Source organism: Erinaceus europaeus, chromosome 13, assembly GCF_950295315.1.
Source record: "Erinaceus europaeus chromosome 13, mEriEur2.1, whole genome shotgun sequence".
In the NCBI taxonomy this organism is placed as follows: Eukaryota; Metazoa; Chordata; class Mammalia; order Eulipotyphla; family Erinaceidae; genus Erinaceus; species Erinaceus europaeus.
Genome location: NC_080174.1, coordinates 84,137,753 through 84,160,415, shown reverse-complemented (window position 1 = coordinate 84,160,415; position 22,663 = coordinate 84,137,753). Strand labels below are relative to the sequence as shown.

Sequence of the window (22,663 nt, the reverse complement as noted above, 5' to 3'; positions counted from 1 at the left end):
CAATCAAATATTGGATGGTATACCAGGTACATGGCTACAGTGAGTTATTCTGTATATGAATGTAAACTAGGTCCCGTATCGAAACACAGATCAGGGAATCTCTACCCTTTGTGGTGCAAATCTACAGTCTTCCAGAGATAAAACCAGATCCCCAAAGAAAATGTAAAATGCTGCCAAGTTCTTTTTTTCTGAAGAAATACATGAAAGACAGTCCTGGTTTTGTTTTGTTTTATAGAAGTACGTGATCAGTCTGCAGGAGACCATTGTCCAGAGGACGAATTTCGCCATTAGCTCAAGGACATCTAAGTTCTGAAGGTTCATTCTTATGGGATGACTCAGATTGATATCTTATTTCAGAAAAGCTGGAGACTTGAAGCTCCCTGAGCAAACTATATGGAGTGAGTTTAGGTAGCTTTAAATTTATTTCTAGTTGGTATTATTGCTAGTTGGTATCTGACAACAATTCCAGTTTCCTTGAGGTCACTTCTATGAACTGAAGCTCAGCCATGTAACATATATTTTCCAGTGGAGTTACGGAGAAATGTAAGATGCCTCCTTGTTCCTGTTACCGCCTGTGCCACTGGCACCACCAGGTAAGAAGCAGGCGTTAGCAGGGGACTTAAGAGAACGCTGTGTTCCGAGTTGTGAGCAAGCTATGAGATGTAAATATTACTGGGGAGAGAAACCTGGAGATAAGCCCTCCACCCACACTCACTAGTGACTGCTTTCCTTCTGGGCTCTCGATTCACTCTGCACTCTACATTCAAGAGCAACAACTGTTTAGCCCTCCCATTTCCTGAACTGCTTCTGAATCCCAGAATAGTCTTCTTGCTAAGTGGAGTAGATTTTAGGCATGTGTGCTCCTTAGAAATGGTTTAGAGAATGGTTTAGGAAAAGAAGACATTCTATTCACCCTGGTTTGGGGACTCTGAGTAAAGCTAATGTTAAGATTATATATATATATAGCCAGTTTTCAAGGATCTAGAGGTGGACAGAAAAAGAGACCAACTAGTTAGATATGGTTAAGGATAGGATGCAATAGACCAGAGAAAAAAAAGCCACTTACTTTATGAACCTATCTAAAGTTTCTTTCTTTCTTTTATTTTTAATAAGAAGTATATTATCTATGGGGAGCAGGTGGTGGTACACCTGGTTAAGTGCAGATAATACTAAGTGCAAGGACTCTTGCAAGGATCTGGGTTTGAGTCGCTGCTCCCCACCGGCAGGAGGTGCTTCCCAAGCTAAGAAGCAGGTCTGTAGGTCCTCTCTGTCGCTCTTTATCTTCCCCATCTCTCTCAGTTTCTCTCTGTCCTATCCAATAAAATGGGGGGGGGGGGAAGAAGGGCTGCTAGGAGCAGTGGACTTATAGTGCTGGCACCAAGCCCCAGTGATAACCCCGGATGGGGGGAAAAAGTATATTAAAAAAAACAACAAAAGTAAATGCACAAATAAAAAAGTATATTAGCTACTAGTCACAGTTATATAATTCCAGGCTCCTAAGAAGGTCAAAAATTGCTTTAAAAGATCATATAGGTGGGGCTGGGTGGTGGCGCACCTGGTTGCGCACATGTTACAGTGCACAAGGACCCAGGTTCGAGCCCCTGGTCCTCACCTGCAGAGGGGAAGCTTTGCGAGTGGTGAAGCAGGGCTGCAGGTGTCTCTCTGTCTCTCAGTCTCCCTATCATCCTCATTCCCTCTCGATTTCTAGCTGTCTCTATCCACTAATAAAGATAATAAAAAAAGAATAAAAAAACATTACCTCTATAAAATGTATCAAAATTAAAAAACCCTATATGTTTAGATCAATTAAGCAGACAATTCAACTTATCTTTATATTTGCATTAAAAAATAATAGTAAGAGAAGGGATCTATCTAAATCTCTAGTGAACCTTCATTCTAAAAAAAGGGGGGGGGGAGATAGTGGATTATGAGTGCTTCCTGTACTTATTTTCATAAAATAAAAGTGATGCCTGAAATTCAGTTTCAAGGGAAGTAACTTCATCTTCCCTACTGCCTTAAGTTAAAAAAAAAAAAACAAACTTCCTTCTGGATTTACTTTCATGAACGACTGATCGAAACTGCATCCCGAGGGAGAAAACAGAACTGTGACTCCCACTTTGATCTCTTCCCCATGGAGAAATTCACTCCCTTCCCGGCTTGCAAGATGTTCATTTGATTGACGTCTGCTCTGATGTGCAAACTGCTTTGAACTTCAGACATTTAATTCCCATCAGGCTGCAGTCATTTTTATTCTCCTTCAACAGGATTTACAAGCAAGAGATCAGCAAATGTGGAAGATAAAATAAATCTGCAGACGCTTTGAATCTTACATCAAAACCATGTTCAAGTGAGTTCCAATTGGGTTTCCTTCAGCCTTAATTCACAGCGTAAATCAACTTTTCGGTGGAGTCCCAGTTTAGAAAGAAAAGAGACAGGAAGGTGAGAGACACATATACCAGTTGGGGTTTTACTTCCTGGAATCTCTTTCTTGGTCTTTGTTTAAAATTTCCTATGGAAGGTGACTTGCCAGGCAAATCTTTCCAAACCCTGGGCTTTTCACAGGAAAAAGCTGCCCAATTTATCACACAGTGCATGAAACCACACCCACTGTGTGGGTTCCAAGAGCAGTGGTGAAATGTGGTATTGTTCATGGAGGCATTTTTTAAGGTAATAATCTAAAAAGCAAATCCCTGTGGATTTCTCAGAAGAACAAGGCTTACAGTGAGAGGCTGAGTTCATAGACAAAGCTAATATGATGACAGCTAATGGGGCAGGGGATTTTTTTTTTCTTCACTTGTTGGCTTGTTTTGAATCATTGGTAAAATGCCAAGGCAGGTGCAAAAGGTTAAAGAAGAAATACTGGAAGCCAGGCGGTGGCGCACCTGGTTCAGCACACATAGTACAAAGTGCAAGGGCCCTCTTAAGGATCCCAGTTCAAGTCCACAGCTCCCCACCTGCAGGGGGGCTGCTTCACAAATGGTGAAGCAGGTCTGCAGGTGTTTCTCTCACTCTCTATCTCCCCCACCCCTCTCAATTTTTCTCTGTCCTATTCAATGAAATTGAAAACCAAAAATGGCCTCTAGGAGCAGTGAATTTGTAGTGCAGGCACCAAGTCCCAGCAATAACCCTGGAGGCAATAGAAGAAAAAGGAGGAGGAGGAGGTGGAGGAGGAGGAGTAGAAATACCATTTCTTCTGGAAGCAAAACCTGCTATCAGATAAGAGGTGACTGAGGAACAGACTGTATAAAGTTTCTGATGACATTCACAACACAAAGCAGGTCCTTGCTGCTTGAGCTGCCAGAAGTCCATTTTAAGAACACACACAGTTTTCTCCAAGAAGTCAAGGGAGCAAAACTTCTTGACCAGTAATGTGGAATCAAGAGAAGCACCATGTCTTCCAGACAGACATTCTGGTCCTAGTAACAGCCTAACATTGTCTGGTTTACTATGATAAGGCACTTCACCTCCATTCAACCAGGTCCCTGCTCATTCTGAGAAGTGTCTGCTCTCCAAATATTTGAGCAACACCAGTTGAAAAGAGTTAAATAAGAATCCCCTTATCTTCCACTTAACCACCCATGAGAACAAAGTTAAACAAAAGAGAGAGCTAAGATAAAAATCAAACATCTGCACTGGCAAATATTTAAACTCTGAATGGAGGAGGAAAGGGGTAGGAGTGGGATCACTTCAAAAAGAGACCATCACTTTTATAAAGTAAAGGCTACTCAAGCCCCCTCCACCACCTGAGTTGACTTATTCAAACACCTCGATTAACGGGCAAACTGAAAAGCTGTCAAATAATGTGTAATCATGTTCCGAGAAATGGTTTTTTCCTCCCATCTTTGCAGAGGTTGGAATGATAAGTTCTTTTTCTTTTTTTCCCTTTTTTTCTTTCTGTTCTTATCAGTAATAAGCATTAAACCTTTAGGTTTTAGCAGCTCAGCCAGATTGGAAACAAGGGTTGATGTCAAATACCCTTGGTAGGCAACTTTCACAGCAAGAAGTCCTCTCTCTCTCTCTCTCTCTCTCTCCCCGAACCCCCTATCTCTTGTTTCTAAGTAGCTAAGATCTAAGTATCATCCAAGACATCAATTTCTTTTTCACCATTTCCCACCATGATGGATCACTAAGACATCTTCCTCTGATCTTATGTCTCATTTTTAGATTCTAAGTCATAGTGTTGTCCATTTGATTCATTCAACTTCACACCAACTTGAAAAATTGCACAGGTGATCTCTAGTGGGATTTGGAAGAGTATCCACAACCTCATTACACAACCTCACCTCATTCTCTTCCATCACTGTCTGGAGATAAGGGGTGCATGAATAGCAGAAAGAAAAGTATCTGGAAAACAAAACAGAACGTCAGCACGGGAAGCCTGGCCTTGAGGGATCCACAGGCCCCTTTGTCCATGCCACCACTGAATCACTCTCAGGGGCTTAATGAACACTTTACACTTATGTACTTATATACCTTTCTCCCTTGCTGGGGAGATACAAAGAGAGAGAGTTAGATTCTTCCGTGCTTTATTCACAAAGTCTCACCAAGAATCTTCACAAAGAGTGAAGTGGTAGTAAATGTGTACTCAAGGCACAAATACAGAAAACTTATAAGGCTATGATTCCCAAAGACTAGAGACCATTATATTATACAAACACAGTCATAAATAGCAGACAAGTGTGAATACTATGACACAAGCATAAAGAGGACCTCAGTGAGCAAATGACCTTGCAGATGGACATAGTTCCATCTCTTGGACACACACACACACACACACACACACTTGTGAAAGAGAAAAGTCTAGCCAAATTTCCCTGTTTTGTAAAGAAAATGTGGAAAGGTAGATAGGAAATAGGCACAGCTAATCCCTTCGAAAAATTACTGAGCCAGTATCACACAGTTAACAAAGTCCCTAGTGTGAAATACATACATCATTGTATCAAGTCCTGAGAAAGACATTATGGAAAGGTTCCTTAATCTTTTTTAAAAAATATTTTATTTATTTATTAATGAGAAACATAGGAGGAGAAAGAGCCAGACATCACTCTGGTACATGTGCTGCCGGGGATTGAACTCAGGATCTCATGCTTGAGTGTCTGATGCTGGGACCATGGTTTCTTAATCTTAACACTGCTATTTTGCACAATAAAATACAGAAAAAGCTCAAGGGAAGTTTCCAGTGCTCTGCTCTGGCTAAGGGCCTGTTCCTTCACTCTGGCCTAGTCCACTAGGTAGTTTCCTCCGCTCTCTCCTTAACTGCCATATATGTAACACAGTTATGGTGTTAACAATATTCCTGGGGGAAAAGACATTCTAAGTTAATTTCAACTGCTTGCCCAACACCTTCTGAAAGTGCTCCACGTACAACTGAAAATCAGCATGTTCATGCTGAATTATCTTTCCTTAAAAGTCTTCTAGTCTTATTTTCATCCTTTAGTGAATACATGCCCTTCCTCCAAGATGCTTGATTTAAAAAAAATTATTTATTTATTATTGGAGAGAGTCAGAGAGAAATTGAGAGTGGAGGGAAAGAGGGAGACTGAGAGACACCTGCAGCTCTACTTAACTACTCGTAAAGCTTTCCCCCTGCAGGTAGGGACCAGGGACTTGAACGGGGGTCCTTGTGTACTGTAGTGTGCGCTTAACCAGGTGCGCCAAAGCCCTGGACCCAAAGATGCTTAATTTAACATAAGAGTTGCTTCTTAAAATCTACATCCTGGAGGCGGGGCAGCAGCGCAGTAGGTTAAGCACACAAGGTGCCAAGTGCAAGGACCATAAAGATCTGAGTTTGAGCCCGCTAAGCACCTGCGGTGCGGTGCGGTGCGGTGCGGGGGGGGGGGGGGGGGGGGGGGGGCGGATCCTGCTTAACAAGCGGTGAAGCAGGTCTGCAGATGTCTTATCTTTCTCTCCCTTTCTGTCTTTCCCTCCTCCCTCAAATTCTCTCTAGACCTATCAGTCAACAACAACAGCAATAACAACAATAAAAATAGCAACAACAGGGAGTCGGGCAGCAGCTCAGAGGGTTAAGAGCACGTGGCGCAAAGCGCAAGGGCCCTAGCTTAAGGATCCCTGTTCCAGCCACCGGCTCCCCACCTGCAGGGGAGTCGCTTCACAGGCAGTGAAGCAGGTCTGCAGGTGTCTGTCTTTCTCTCCCCTCTCTGTCTTCTCCTCCTCTCTAAATTTCTCTCTGTCCTATCCAACAATGACAACATCAACTACAACAATAAAACAAGGGCAATAAAAGGGAATAAATATTTTTTAAAAGAAAAAAGCATTATTAAAAAAAAAGAAGCAACAACAACATGACAACAAAGGTTAACAGAAAATGTGAAAAAATATCCATCAGGAGCAGTGGAGTCCCAGCGATAACCCAGGAGGCAATAATAACAATAATAATGATAATAATTATTATTATTATCACCTCCCCAGCCAGTCTCTCCAATACAATCAAATTGTTGGATTCTATGTATTCTGTCCACTGTCTATAGGGCACATTTATGTACACTACTACCATCCACATGTCCTCTGGTCTCCTGAGCGCCTCCCTCAAGATCTGATGACTTCTGGATTATTAGGATGGCTCAATGTGGATACAGCCGTCTCTCCACTACAGTTCAGCTTTCATTTGCCAGTTCATTCATTGACCCAAATCATAAACCTGATGACTGTCTTCTCTTCTGCGATAACGCACTGCCTGTGGAGAGAGCGAGAGAGAGCGAGGGAGAGGGAGAGGGATGCTGTTTTCATGACCTCCGACTCTTCATTCTAGCACGTCTCTGACCTAATTAGTAAGCTCATTTCTCAGCTGCCTCATCTGTCCCTTCCTCCAGATTCCCAATGTCCTTTTTTTTTAACTAAGGCACTGCTCAGCTTTGGCTTATGCTGGTGCAGGGGATTGAACCTGGGACTTTGGAGCCTCATGCATGAGAGTCGGCAAAACCATTATGCTATCTATCCCTGCCCCCGCCCCCAGTGTACTTTTCAGTGCTCCAAACCATTCTGTATCACTCCCAGGCACATTTTTCTTGATACTGACATTTCTTTGCTGAAAAGTTCTGCCTCCAGATTTCTCTATGTTCAGAGCCTTTTCCAACTTAAATACCAGATGGAATGCTTCTTATATTAATGGATCTACAAGTGCTTATTTTCCTTCGTTCTTTATTTTATTTATTTTCCCTTTTGCTGCCCTTTTTTTTTTTTACATTGTTATAGTTATTATTGAAGTCATTGTCGTTAGATAGGACAGAGAAAAATGGAGAGAGGAAGGGAAGACAGAGAGGGGGAGAGAAAGACAGACACCTGCAGACCTGCTTCACTGCCTGTGAAGCGACTCCCCTGTAGGTGGGGTGCCAGAGGCTTGAACCGGGATCCTTACGCTGGTCCTTGAGCTTAGCACCACCTGCACTTAACCCGCTGCACTACTGCCCAACCCCTAAAGTGAACTTTCTACAATCACACAGCAAAGTGGCAAGGTGGTAGCCCATGCTGTTTTAGAATAACAGTACCACGAAATAACTTGCATCTCAACTGAACTTAAACAGAAAGGAAAACTATCTTTAGCTATCTTTATCACTTAAAGTATTTCTTTTCTACAATGGTAGAATGCAAATACGGTAATTTTTAAATGGAATTTTATTAAAAGATTGCTTCTTTTTCAGTTTTCTATCATCTTTATTTATTTATTGGATACAAGGAGCCAGAAATTGAGAAGAACAGGGGTAATAGGGAGAGAGACACCCGCAGCCCTGATTCACTACTCGCAAAGCTTTCCTCCTGCAGGTGGGGAATGGGGACTCGAACCCAGGTCTTTGCACACAGGAACATGCGTGCTCAACCAGGTGCGTTACCACCTGGCCACCTAAAAGATTTTTTTTTTTTAATGGAAAAGAAAGGGAGTCAGGTGATAGCGCAGAGAGTTAAGCGCAGGTGGCGCAAAGTGAGACCCAGGCTCCCCACCTGCAGGGGAGTCGCTTCTCAAGTGGTGAAGCAGGTCTGCAGGTGTCTTTCTTTCTCTCCCCTTGACTGTCTTCACCATCTCTCTCCATTTCTCTGTCCTATCCAACAATGAAAACATCAATAACAATAATAAAAACAAGGGAAAATAAAAGGGAATAAATAAAAATTAAAAAAATGGAAAAGAAAGATCATGTTTGCATTCAGTTAAAAATAAAGAGGGGATTACCTAGGAGGTAGTTAAATCACAGAATTTCTGCTATACATGTAGGGACCACATGAAAGCAACAAAGAAAAAGTGAGTAGAATTCAGTGGATTATGCTGGAAATGCATATATACATATACATATCTATATAAAGTATTAGTGACTTAATAGCAATTTACGTTCTAAGATAATATAGGTGTAATTCTACACTACTCACACCACCAAATTTCTATGCCCTCCCCTCACCCAATGCTCCAATGATTAACTACCATACTTCTCCCAAGGTCACATATTTTTTTCAAGTTCATATACTTCAATTCTCTCTATTTCACTTATGAGTGAAATCATTCTCTTCCTTCCTTACTTCACTAAGCGTAATCACTGCCAGTCCCATCCACTTAGTCCCAAGGCCCACATTATAATATTTTTTAACTGCTGAGTAGAACTCATTGAGTATCTGTCTAATGACTTGTTTTATATTTATAAAACTTAAATTTGTGATTTTTATTCCAATGTTAAAGGGTTTTCTTCCCCATACCCTACTCTATCTAATAGCCTTCCCCCCACCCGGATATTTTAAAGTTTTAATTAGGAAAATGAAAAAAATATCTACCAGAGAAGCCCATGGGCCATTTGGGCAAAGATCGATCCCATGTGAAAGTTCAACGTGTAATTATATTCAATTCTAAGGCGCCAACTTCACTGCCTTTCTAAGTTATACATATTACAACTTTTGTGTGTCCTTCCTTTTCCCTGTGTCCTCTCAGATATGGGAAACAGCCAGGCATGATTTGTCCATATGCCCTTTTATTAACAATAAAAATAAAGGCCCCTTCAGGCAAAGAAGAAGCTCAGTAGTCAAAAGCATGTGTGCGACCCTGCATTTGATCTGTCACAAGAAAGCGACAACAAAAGCCCGTTACACTAAATAGACAAATATTTGTTCCTCATGGGTCAGCATGCTAATCAACAAATTTAAGGGGAAATAGCAAAATGGTTATGCAGAAAGACTTTCATGCCCTAGACTCTGAAGTCATAGGTTCAGCACTCTATACCACCATAGCTACATGTGCATTGTTTGGGACCAGAACAAACCCCAATTCTCCAAGGCCTCTGTTATTTGTTATTATTGTTGTTGTTTCCGGTATCAATAGCTGTCAATGATATTTAAGGGGGTCCGGGCGGTAGTACAGTGGTTTAAGTTGCACATGGCCCGAAGTGCAAGGACTGGCATAAGGATCCCAGTTTGAGCCCCCTTCCCCCTCTCCCTACCTGCAGGGGGGGGGGGGGGGTCGCTTCATGAGCAGTGAAGCAGGTTTGCAGGTGTCTTTCTTTCCCCCTTCTGTCTTCTCCATCTCTCTTGATTTCTCTCTGTCCTACCCAACAACAACAACATCAATGATGACAATAATAACCACAGCAACAATAAAAAAACAAGGACAACAAAAGCTAGGAAGTCTCCAGGAGCAGTGGATTTGTAATGCAGGCACCAGGCACCAAGCCCCAGCAATAACCCTGGAGGCAAAAAAAAATAATAATATTTAAAGAACTAGGGCACTGGGTGGTGTTGCACCTCGCTGAGCATATATTACAGTGTGCAAGGACCCCGGTTTGAGACCCCAGTGCTCCTCCTGCAAGAGGAAGGCTTTGTGAGTGGTGAAGCAGGGCTGCAGGTGTCTATCTTACTCTCTATTTTTGGCTGTCTGCATCCAATAAATAAAGATTTAAAGGAAGTCGGGCGGTAGCGCAGTGGATTAAACGCAGGTGGCGCAAAGCGCAAGGACCGGCGTAAGGATCCGGGTTCCAGCCCCCGGCTCCCCACCTGCAGGTGAAGCAGGTCTGCAGGTGTCTATCTTTCTCTCCCCCCTCTGTCTTCCCCTCCTCTCTCCATTTCTCTCTGTCCTATCCAATAACAACCACATCAATAACAACAACAATAATAACTACAACAACAACAATAAAAAAAAGACAACAAGGGCAACAAAAGGGAAAATAAATAAATAAAATTTAAAAAATATTTCTAAAAAAAAAAAAGATTTAAAAAATTAGAGAAAAAAAGAACCTGAAGTATGACTATAAAAATTAGTTCACCCCTGGCTCCCCACCTGCAGGGGAGTCGCTTCACAAGCGGTGAAGCATCTGCAGGTGTCTATCTTTCTCTCTCCATCTCTTCCCCTCCTCTCTCAATTTCTCTCTGTCCTATCCAACCAGGACGACATCAAGAACAATAATAATGACAACAATAAAAAAGGGTAGCAAAGGGGAATAAATATTTTTTAAAAATTAGTTAAACAGCTTAATCACATCACAAAATCCATCACCAACTTACATGAGGAAAAAAAAAAAAACTACTGGAGTTTTTATATTCCTTCCTTAGCTCATTAAAATAATGATTAACCTTCTTAAGAGACTCAGTCAAGCAGAACATATGAGAAAGTTCATGGAGTACAATATCCTCCAATCTAAATCTGAGGGTTAATAAAAATTTAACTTGAGTGGTAGGTTTTGCAGTTAAATTATCTACGTTTTCTTTGAGAGGTCATGATGGCTAATTTTGTGCCAAATTGGCGAGGTGACTGTACCCAGACATTTGATTAAATACTACTGTGGGTGTTTTTGTGAAGATATTTTTTGGGGGGGAGTTAATATTTAATTAGTAGACTTGTGGGTAGACTTCACCAACTTGAGAGCAATGTCCTCATAGGATGAAAGAATCCTGAGAGCAGACTGGAATTCTATAAAGCTCTTCCCTGGGTCTATACTGCCCTGTGGAGTCTGGACTCTCATTCCTCAATCACTTGAATTAGTTCCTTTAAACGTCTCTCTCTCTCTCTCTCTCTCTCCCCCCCCCCTCTGTAGAATACTAACACAGAGGGTTATAACAGTGACTATAAGAATTGTAATTAAGTTTTACAAACACAAGTCTGTGTTCCTACACTGACAGAAGCTGTCATTTTTGGTTGCCTTGTCTGCAGTACAATGCCCATAAGAGGTTGAGTGGTTAAGACCTTACTCTTGACATCATGGAGATTGAACAGATGCCAGCAAGGATGTGTTCAATGTGGTTGTCAGAGGAGGAGATGAGTCCTATTACCTTCTCCAGTGACTACATCAATCCCAGGATGCCCCAGCTCAAAGGGCAGCTTATAAAACAGGAATCCAATTTGATGTGAATTGCAAAAATGTCTTTTGGGAGAGGGTAGATCTCTGATGGTTTTAATATCTTCTCTGATTAGCTACAGAGTTAGTCTTCTGTAATCCAGGTGGTTAACATCAGAGAGCTTGGGAAAAAGTCATTTACTTACTCTACCTCCATCTCCATCCTCACTAACTCAGATCTAGTTGGACCCCTTCATGCTAATTACTACCAAGAAAGGCAATTAAATAAACTTAGAATGAGAGGGGCTTGATGGTGGCACACCTGACTGAGCACACATGTTACAATGCTCAAGGACCTGGGTTCAAGCTCCAGACCTCCAGGTGTCTCTCTGCCTGTCTATCTCCCCATCCCACTCAACTTCTAACCATCCCGCTCAATTTCTAGCTGTCTCTATCCAATAAATAAATAAAGATGATAAAAAAAAGATCTTTGAATGAGCTAAGAGAACAAGAATAAACCCCTTTGGAGAGAGACCCACAACAAAATCTTAAAGAGGACATCCTAATAGTCACTCCCGAACTTACCTTCTCCACTGCTCCCTTACTTTTAGTCACCAAAATTAAAACCAAACAAACAAACATACCATCAGGCAGAAACATTTACAGAAGAAATTGGAGAGTGTAGAAGACAGTTGTGGGAAATAAAATCACTGACTGGTTTAGGTTAAAACAAAACAAAACAAAACAACAACAACAACAAAAAAAAAACCAAAGGTTTCCAAGTCTGACTGGTTTGTAAACAATAGCTTCAGATACACACAGCCAGGCCAGTGACAGATATTCTTAGTGATGTTCACAAAGAGGCCATTGTCTTTAAACTCAAGAGAGTGAGAATGGATATTTGAGTTGGCAGAGCAGGGAATGCACACATACAAGGTATTTCCCTTCCCCTCTTCCTCCTTCTCCCTCTTCCTTTTTCACAAACACCATTTTATTTATTTACTTACTGACTCAATTATTTTATTTATTTATTTTTGCCTCCAGGGTGATAGCTGTGGCTGGGTGCTAGCACTCTGAACCTATGGTTCCTGGTGGACATTTTTTTCCCCATTTATTTGACAGGGTAGGGAGAAACTAAGAGGGGAGGGAGAGAAGCATCTCTGCTGCAGGTGGGGAGTGGGTGGCTTGAACCTGCATCCCTGTATGGGTCCTTGCGCTTAGTACTGCGTGTGCTTAACTTAGTACTATGTGCACCTGGCCTCCACAAACATCATTTTATAAGACATTTTCTTCAGTCACATTTATAAACATCATCTCTTTTTACAACAGAAGCTTCAATTCATATGGGTGAAGCAGGGGACAGGAGTCAGGAGTCAGGAAGGTGGGGTAAGAGTAATGTGCAATGGGTTAAGTACAGGTGGTACAAAGTGCAAGGACCAGCGTAAGGATCCCAGTTCGAGCCCCAGCTCCCCACCTGCAGGGGAGTCGCTTCACAGGTGGTGAAGCAGGTCTGCAGGTATCTGTCTTTCTCTCCCCTTCTCTGTCTTCACCTCCACTTTTCATTTGTCCTATCTAACATTGGCGATATCCATAACAACAATAACAACAATAAAAAACAAGGGCAACAAAAGGAAAAAAAAATCAATAAATATATATGTATATATATAAAAAAAGAGGAATACAGTAGTAGCCAGCAGGCAGTGCAGGCTGGTATTTGAAAGGGACCTGCTCTTCACCCAAAGCTGACTCTGCCCAGTGGGAATATGGACCCATCATTGTTGTGTCCTCCGGTTTATAAGACGGTAACAGAGTTTTTGCAAAGCTGCAATCTCCCAAAGCTCAAATGCTGGAAAATGGCTTAAAAACTCATAAATGTAAAAAGCTTTAAAACATCTCTGCGGCCAAGATAAACACACGTATCAGGCAGCTATAGCCCATGGGCGTAATAATGTGTTTGTATATCTGTGCTGTCCTTGTGGGAGAAGCTAAGACCGTGTATAGACTCATTACTAGCTCGCGAGTTAAACTACAAGAAAGAACTCATTCTCATACTGACGTTAGTTAAGAGACACTTTTGGAAAAGAGTTAATTATTTTTATTATTAATTATTTTACCTCCAGGGTTATTTCTGGAGCTCAATGCCAGCACTATGAATCCACTGTGCCTGGTGGCCACTCCCCCCACCGCCCATTTTATTGGTTAGGACAGAGAGAAATTGAGAGGGGAGGGGAAGATGGGAGGGAGAGAGAGCTGCAGACCTGCTTCACCACTTGTGAAGCATCTCGGCTGTAGGTGTGGAGTGGAGGCTCAAGCCCAGGTCCTTGTGCTTTGTACTATGTGTGTTGTGCTTAACTGAGTGATCCACCCCCACCCCAAAATGCGCTAATTTTAGATTAAGTCTAAACCTATATATATATATATTTTTCTTTCCATAATAAGCAATATGATTTCTTCAGATCACTACTTTACTAAACGTAGCTGGAGGGCTGGCAATAGATAACATAATGGTTATGCAAAGAGACTCTCACGCCTGAGGCTCCCAAGTCCCAGGTTCAATCCCCATGCACCACCATAAGCCAGAACTAAGTAGTGCCCTGGGGGCACTATGTAAGTTCTGGCTTATGTAAGGATAACTAAATACAAATGGATTGCATGATCACTGTACAGGGCCCAAGGAAGTGGTTTTTTTAAAGAGTTGACTGGTCTGAGAAGGTGAGTATCAAAGTCACCTGAAAAATCAGTTTTCTGTTTGCTGTGTAGATTCTCTCTGTTGTTACCATACTATCTTTGGGGTTTATTCTGGAGAATGCTCCACAGGAGAACACTTTCAAGCCATCTCCAGCTGGGTATTTTATTTTAGGAAGTAAACACTATCAGACCTTAAGTGAGAAAAATCAAATACAGATTGTTAATCAACACAGATGAAATTCTAGGTCTAAAAACAGCAAGTTGTTGGCAAAATTATTTATTTAAAAATAATTTCCTGGGGAGTCGGGTGGTAGCGCAGTGGGTTAAGCACACGTGGCATAAAGCACAAGAACCAATGTAAGGATCCTGGTTCGAGCCCCCGGCTCCCCACCTGCAGGGGAGTTGCTTCACAGGCAACTTTCTCTCCTGCTCTCTGTCTTCCCTTCCTCTCCCCATTTCTCTCTGTCCTATCCAGCAACAACGACATCAATAATAACTCCAACAATAAAACCACAAGGGCAACAAAAGTGAATAAAATAAATATTTTAAAAAATTTCCTGGTAAAAATCTTATTTTTCATATATTTGGAAAAGAAACCATATCAACAGGTCTTAGACAACTAAAATGTTAATAAGGGGCTGGGCGGTAGTGCAGCTGGTTAAGTGCATGCCACCTTGCACAAGGTAAAGAGAGAAAGGCACTTGTAAAGCAACCCCCTCGCAAGGGGAGCCAGGGGCTCAAACAGGGATCCTTGAGCTGGTCCTTGCACTTAGTACTATGTGCACTTAACCCAGTGCACTACGGCCTGGCTCCCTAGTGCTAGCTTTTTAAAAATATTTATAGGACCCAGCTATTTAAGGATGGACAAGACCTCCATAAAGCCTCTTATCTCAAGTCCACTTGCTTATATTTTTTATTAACAGAGTACTGCTACCATGTCCATCAGATACTGTGTCCAGATAGTTTCCATCAGTATCAAATGTTTGCTTAGTGAACAGTAATAGCTTACAGCTTGGGAAGCCATTGGCTACAACTTTGAGTCAATTTTCATCCACCTCAGATTATTACCATGACTTTTACCCTTCAACATTTTTGGTCACATTCATTTGATATTTTCATCTTAATGAATTAACTTTTTCCTTTTTTATTATCTTTATTGCAGCACTGCTTCACCACTTGCAAAGCTTTCCCCCTGCAGGTGGGGGGAGGGGTTTGAACCCAAGTCCTTGTGCATTGTAAGATATGTGCTCAACCACCACCTGGCCCCCCATGAAATAAACTTTTTCAATTTAGGTGCATTTAGTTTAGTTAAGATTTTATTCTATTGCCATAACAGAAGGGGGAAAAAATTGTCTTTCGACATAGAGGATGATATTTGGGCTGGAACAAAAACAGGACCCTTAACCTGCTTCACCCTGATAAGTTACTATTGACTCTTTCCATTTAAAAAAAAAATCTTTATTAAGAAAATGAGAATCGGGGCAGGGGTAGATAGCATAATGGTATGCAAACATACTTTCATACCTGAGGCTCCATCAAGTCCCAGGTTCAATCCCCTGTACCACCAGAAACCAGAGCCGAGCAGTGCTCTGGTAAAAAAAAAAAAAAGAGAGAGAGAGAGAGAGAGAGAATCATATTATTTTAGAGAGTGCCTGTGCTTAGCCAATGGCTAGAAAACCATCAGTCCAGACTTCACTTAGGGAATGGTGTCACAGAACTCTGGTGGTGTGAATGGTATGGAATTTTACCCTTGTTATTTTGTAATTTTGTAACTCACTATTAAAAATAAAAAAGAGTTGGAACAATGAGAAAAACATACAGGCAAAAAAAAAAAAAAAGTACACTACATACGGATAAGAGAGCACCATTGGTAACACAATACACAATACACTTTTTATGCCTCAGGTATCAAAGGTTCCAAGCTCAATCCCCATAAGTCAAAACTGAACAGTCCTGCGGCTTAAAAACAACAAAAATTCCTACATATATTTTCCTAAAAACTGAAGTCAATTCAAAGTCAAGAAAACTCAAGTTCAAAGTCAAGAGCATGGCTGCTGTCTCTTGTCATTTCCCGCTCCTAACGGTTCAATCAGATCTACCTCTAAGATACCTGAGGAGTCCGTACATCTATCTGCCCACTCAGCTTTCTAGGCAGAACTGCTTGATTTGACAGATCCTGAGACTAGACATCCATATGTTGGTCCCCACAGTCAAACCAAGTCAGATTCCAACAAAAGGAAATTACACACAAGTTCTGGGTGGTAAGGCAAGAATGGACGGGGTTTAGGACAGCAGACTCTAGAAGTACAATGTGTGATGCTTCAGGCCCCACACAGTGATGGAAGTCTGTGAACCTTATTATAGGAACATCAGGGAACAGTGGGTTTTTTCCAGAGGCAAAGGGAAATAAGGAGGAGACAGAGACAGAGAGACTAGAAAGGGATGGATTTAAAAAAAAAAAAAAAAAAAAAGGAATGGAACAGCAAATTGTTGAGTTCCTTCCAGAACTGTTAAGAGAAATTTAACAATAACAATGGGGTGAGGAATGGAAAGATAATGGAATAGACTTCCTAATAGTCACCAGTTAATTGAAGCTTTTTGTTTCATTTGAAGTAATTACCATCAACAATGATCAGAGCAATAAAAATCAAAACCACAAGGAGTTATTACCGCACAACTATTATACTAATGTGTTTAAGAAACTATAGTAAGTAGAAATCTGCTTGTGGAAGTAAAGCATCAGATAAGCAGCAAAACAAAAAAGAACAAAACAAACAAACAAAAACCAAGACTAGGTTTTTTCTATTCCCTAGTGCAACAAGAGCATTTAAAAAGGAGTATAGTCATACTAATTATGGAACCATTTACACTCATATAATTTTCATGTAGGCATCTTTCACTCATTCTAAATAGCCTTAGAATTTTCAGTAACATAGATTAATGTTGACTGACAGAAGATTGCACATTAAAATAAACGTCAAGCAATTCAATCAGGGTACACAGCTAATTTGAGGCCACATTAAGCTTCACTGTTGTTTTTTTTTTCCTGCAGGGTTATCACTGGGGCTCAGTGACTGCACTGAATCCACTGCTCCTGGAGGCAATTTTTTCCCTTTTGTTGCCCTTGTTATTATTGTTGTTATTATTATTGTTGTCATTGCTGCTGGACAGAGAGAGAGAAATCGAGAGAGGAGGGGAAAGCAGAGGGGGGAGAGAAAGACAGACACCTGCAGACCTGCTTTACTGCTTGTGAAGTGACCCCCCTGAATGTGGGGAGCCGGGGCCTTGAACTGGGATCCTTACGCCAGTCCTTACACTTCATGCCATGTGTGCTTAGCCCGCTGCACTTCTCCCCCGGCCCCTTCTTCTTTTTCTAGCGTTTGCCCTTCTTCCGTAGCCAGTCAACAGCGTCAGGTTGCTGCTTGTTGCTGGCTTTGAAAGTGACTGGGATCCATGTGGATTCAGTCGGCTAGGAAGGATCGTCAGTTTCCCCAATGAATGGGGACTCACGGGATGCACCCCGGCCCCTAAACTTCACTTCTATACACCTCTAGCTAATTTTTTTTCTGCTATCATTTCCAGCACTACATGGCCTTATATCCCTCCTATAAAAGTATCAGTAGACCAATAAATTTTGAACAAAAAGAAGAAACACTGAATCACAGATACTTGTTGTGTTTCAAGATTACCTGAAACCGTCTTTCTTTTGGTAGGTATAAAGACAGTATTAGTATCTATACAACAGCAAGAAGTGGGAATTTTTGCTACTCTTATAAAAGGCAAAAGACAACCCTTTCCTTCAAATTAAACACATTACCACAAACATTAAAATGATCCTATTCACCACTTCTTCACGGGACATGACAAAATGACTTGCGATTTTCTAGAATAAGTCATCTCTGTCCTCAAATCAGATTTGATACTTCTCAATCTAAATTCCGGTATGACAAACAAGTGCTCAGGGCTATTTCAGAAACTCTTGGATAAGAAATAGTGAGTCATACTTTAAGAAATGTGATTAGTCTGTGTATGGATAAAAAGCTTAGTTCCAATAAGAAAAGTATACCTTTTACAGCCACAGAGGCAGCATGGTGGATAAAGAATTGTGTTCTCAAGCATGAGGTCTTGAGTTTGAATCCCAACATCATATGTGCCAGGGTGATGGTTTGGTTCTCTGTGCTCATGTTCATAAATAAACAACAACAACAAAATCTTTTTAAAAAGAATACTATTCTAATAACTATAAAATATAGAGTTCACCAAACTCAGTAACAAAGAAAACAAATGACCCCATCCAAAAATGGGGAGAGGGTATGAACAGAATATTCACCAAAGATACAAAAGGCCAACAAACATGAAAAAATGCTCCAAGTCTCTGATTGTCAGAGAAATGCAAATAAAGACAATAATGAGATACCACTTCACTCCTGTGAGAATGTCATACATCAGAAAAGGTAACAGCAGCAAATGCTGGAGAGGGTGTGGGGTCAAAGGAACCCTCCTGCACTGCTGGTAGGAATTGTCAATTGGTCCAACCTCTGTGGAGAACAGTCCGGAGAACTCTCAGAAGGCTAGAAGTGGACCTACCCTATGACTCTGCAATTCCTCTCCTGGGGATAGATCCTAAGGAACCCAACACACCCATCCAAAAAGATCTATATAGACCTATGTTCATAGCAGCACAATTTGTAATAGCCAAAACCTGGAAGCAACCCAGGTGTCCAACAACAGATGAGTGGCTGAGCAAGTTGTGGTCTATACACACAGTGGAATACTACTCAGTTATTAAAAGTGGTGAATTCACCATCTTCACCTCATCTTGGATGGAGCTTGAAGGAATCATGTTAAGTGAGATCAGCCAGAAAGAGAAGGAAGAATATGGGACAATTTCAACCATAAATAGAAGTTATGGGGGCCGGGTGGTGGTGCACCCAGTTAAATGCACATAGTACCAAGTGCAAGGATCCTGGTTCAAGCCCCCGGCTCCCCACCTGCAGGGAGGACACTTCACAAGTGGTGAATCAAGTAACAAGTGTCTTATCTTTTTCTCCCCCTCTCAATTTCTCTCTGTTCAAGCCAACAAAATGGAAAAAATGGCCACCAGGAGCAGCGGATTTGCAGTGCAGGCACCAAACCTCAGCGATAACCCTGAAGAAAAAAAAAAAAAACCCAGAAGTTGAAATGTAAGAACAGAAGGGAAAACACAAAGCAGAACTTGGACTGGATTTGATGTATTGCACCAAAGTAAAGGACTCTGGGGGTGGGGGGTGAGAGTGGGGCTGGCAGGTGGGGGTGGGGTAGTATTTGGGTCCTGGAACATGAAGGAAGATCTAGGTGAGTTGTTAGATTGTTATGTGGAAAACTGAGAAATGTTACGCATGTACCAACTACTGTCCACAGTGAACCATTAATCCCCCCAATAAAGGAAAAATAAATTCTTAAAAAAGAATATTACACATTTTGTAACCAACTTTGAATGCAAATAGGAAGCCATTCAATTTGCTGTTTTAAATATCAACAGAAAACTCAAGTCTTACTCCATCATAGACGGTGGGATAGTACAGCAGTCTTGAATTGCCGTGAGGGGAGAGGTCAGGTGTGCTGTATAGGAAGCTTCCACAACTTGCTTGTTCCGGTTGACCACATCCAAGTAACGGTTAAACTTCTCCCGGATCTTTTTGGCTAGCTGTGGAAAGACAGTGAGCACAATAAATCCAAAGCCCAAGATAACGACTCACTGCACTCACTAATACGTTAATTAGTTTCTATCACAAACCGTATACAAACTTCAGGTAAAAGAACACACACCCAAGTGTTACTCCACTCTATAAGTTGAGAATGAATGAATGAACAAATGTGAAATGCCCAGAGGTTACAGGTCACTCACAGATAGCTGTGCTATATGCACTTTTCATGTGTTCAAATCAGAGAGAATAATAACAATCAGTGAAAACCTTTCTTGGAAGAGAGAGAGAGAGTGAGAGAGAAAGGGAAAGAGAAGACACAAAGTCTTTTGAAATTATTGTCAGGTTGATAGTAGGCATTAAGAGTTGCGGAGAAGGGGCCTGGCGGCAGCGCCGCAAGCTAAGTGCAAGTGACACGAAGCGCAAGGACCGGTGAAAGGATCCCGGTTCCAGCCTCTGTCTCCAAGAAGCAGCTCTGCAGGTGTCTATCTTTCTCTTCGCCTCTCTGTCTTCTCTCAGTTTCTCTGTTCTATACAACAACAACAACAACAACAACAGCAACAACAACAGCAACAAAATGGGAAAAATGGCCTCCAGGAGAAGTGGATTCTTATTACAGGCACCAAGCCCTGGAGGCAAAAACAAAGAGTTGCAGAGAAATGGCTGAGATTTGAAAGGAAAACACCACAGCTCCTGACTTAGGATTGTCCGGGTTGGGGTGGGGCAGGGAAGGGCCAGTAATATTCAGTATCTTCAGCTCCACAACTCCAAGGAGCGCCACTCACGATCTTCAACGTGGATGGCAATTCCCTGGAGTTACATAAAACAAAACGCATGGTTGCAAATAGACTTGTGTTTGGTTGGCTACACCTTTAAGATGAACAGACGTCTTTTCTAACTGCTGTGAGCGGAGCACTTTATCATAATTTACTTTCATGTGGAACGACAAGAGCAAATTGATAAGCATACTGTTTTTTCCTGCATTGTTCCCTTCAAATATCACAGCTTAATTACACATCTCTGAGGAAAAGTGTTGCTTTCCTTCCCCTTAAACAAAACGTTATCCAAATGAAATGACTGATAGAATTATAGCTAATTGGCTTTGTAGCACTTTTCATTACTGACACAGTAGAGGAGAACTAATCATCTCCTTTGGGTCATACATCTCAGCACAGCCCAATAGCTTGCAGGCTGAGAACATGGAGCTCAGTCAGAATATCTTCATTTGTAACTTGCAAGAGAATTGCAAAACCTGACTTTGTCCCACTGAGATTCCAGAGTTTCAACTAAATAGCGAAGGCTCTCTCAGCCTTGTTACATATAGCACACATAAGCAAGTTTAGAATATTGGGGGGTGGGATGGGTATGAGAGTCTGGTTGTAATGTGTAATTGGAAAATGGATTGTCCAGATTCATTTGAGCACTTTCAGAGGAGGCCCTGATCTCTCAAAAAAATCTACAAATTTACTTACAAATCTACTTCCTGAGTTAGAGTTCTTACTATTAAAAGAGGAAAATAATAATAATAATAATAATAATAATAAGGTTTTTCATGAAGTTTTCTGTTTGCTGGTCCACATACATTTAAATTTAGACCAACGTGGTTTCATTCCCCAGAAGAAACTTGACAAAGTTTGGAGATAATTCAGGTCGTTACACTTGGGGTCTTTACTTGATGGAGAGGGCTAGTGGCTTCTAGTAAGGTAGAAGTCAAGATGCTTTCTCTTTAATTTTTGAAAATAGATTCATTTATTTATTTGTGAAAAGAGAGAGGAGGAGAGAGAGCCATATGCTACACCAGATGGAATGTCAATGATCAAATCTGGGACCTCATGCTTCAGACTCCAATACATTAGCCACTGAGCCACCTCTCAGGCCGGGAAACTGGAGTGGTTTAAAGCCTCTGCAATGCACAGATTGCACCCCATAACCAAGGATTATGGCATGTAACATAATATGAAAAATGTACCATATGTCAATAATTACGTTTTCCTAGCTTCTCATCTTCATGAGTAACTGGGGATGACAGAGTGATGGGTCTGCCTTAAAAATTCTAATGTATATGTGTTGTTTTCTTTTTACCAGAGCACTGCTTAGCTCCGGTGTATGGTGGTGTGGAGGATTGAACCTGGCACTTTGGAACCTCGGGCATGAGAGTCTCTTTGCATAACCATTATGCTATCTACCCCCTGCCCTAAAAAAAAAAATTCTACTGGGTATTCCATAGTTCCTTATAACTCCTTTTCCCATAACACTAGTAGCTGTTTAGTGGCCTTTATGCTCTAGACTGTATGCTCTGTAAAGGCAGATACTATTTATGTTTTTGTTTATCTCTGTAGCTTCAACACCTACCAAACTGTCTGGAGTCAAAGGCAGACAGACATATTTAATGACTTTCTCTGATACCAGGGCTATCACTGGGGTTACGTGCCTGCAGGAGTCCAGTGCTCCTGGAGCTCAGTTTTGGTTTGGTTTTTTTCCCCTTTTTGATAGAGAATGTGAGACAGAGATAGAAAGGCACTGCAGCGCTGTTCCACTGCTTGTGAAGCTTCCTCACTTTGGATGCTCTTGTGTGGTGGCCAGAGGCTCAAGTCCTTGTACACGGTATTGTGTCCGCTATGCACCCACTGAGTGAATTGATAAACATGAAGAAAAAAAAATCACCCCTGAGTCATTAATTATATCTTTGGATCTAAAAACATCAACAATTTAATTAAAAAACAAAATATTTATTTCAGAAATATGAAAAATATATTTATGATTAGAAACTTCATCAAGACCAAATATTGTCTTTTCTGCTTACATTCTGATGTAGCCCTTCACTGCCACCAAGAATAAATATTTTACAACAGAATAAAACATATTAGAAGGGCTAAGTTTCGAAATCCCATAGCTTGCTCACTCCTAAGTTGAATCGCAGCCATTTCTGTCTTTCACATACATAACATACACATACTTCTGGCGACCTGCAGTTGTTAAGTACAGCAGCGAGGATGCACCTTCCAAGGCTGGGTCATACAGCCTGGGTCATAC

The 22,663-nt window shown here is 41.3% G+C and overlaps 1 protein-coding gene across 1 annotated transcript in view; it reads right to left on the bottom strand.

The window, feature by feature from the left end:
• CACHD1 (cache domain containing 1) overlaps positions 1 to 22,663 on the bottom strand; it is a 200,802-nt gene that overhangs the window by 45,710 nt on the left and 132,429 nt on the right. The window contains exon 3 of the mRNA XM_060206358.1: positions 19,484 to 19,632. Within this exon, the coding sequence (XP_060062341.1) occupies positions 19,484 to 19,632 (149 nt within the window). The remainder of the gene's footprint in view (positions 1 to 19,483; positions 19,633 to 22,663) is intronic.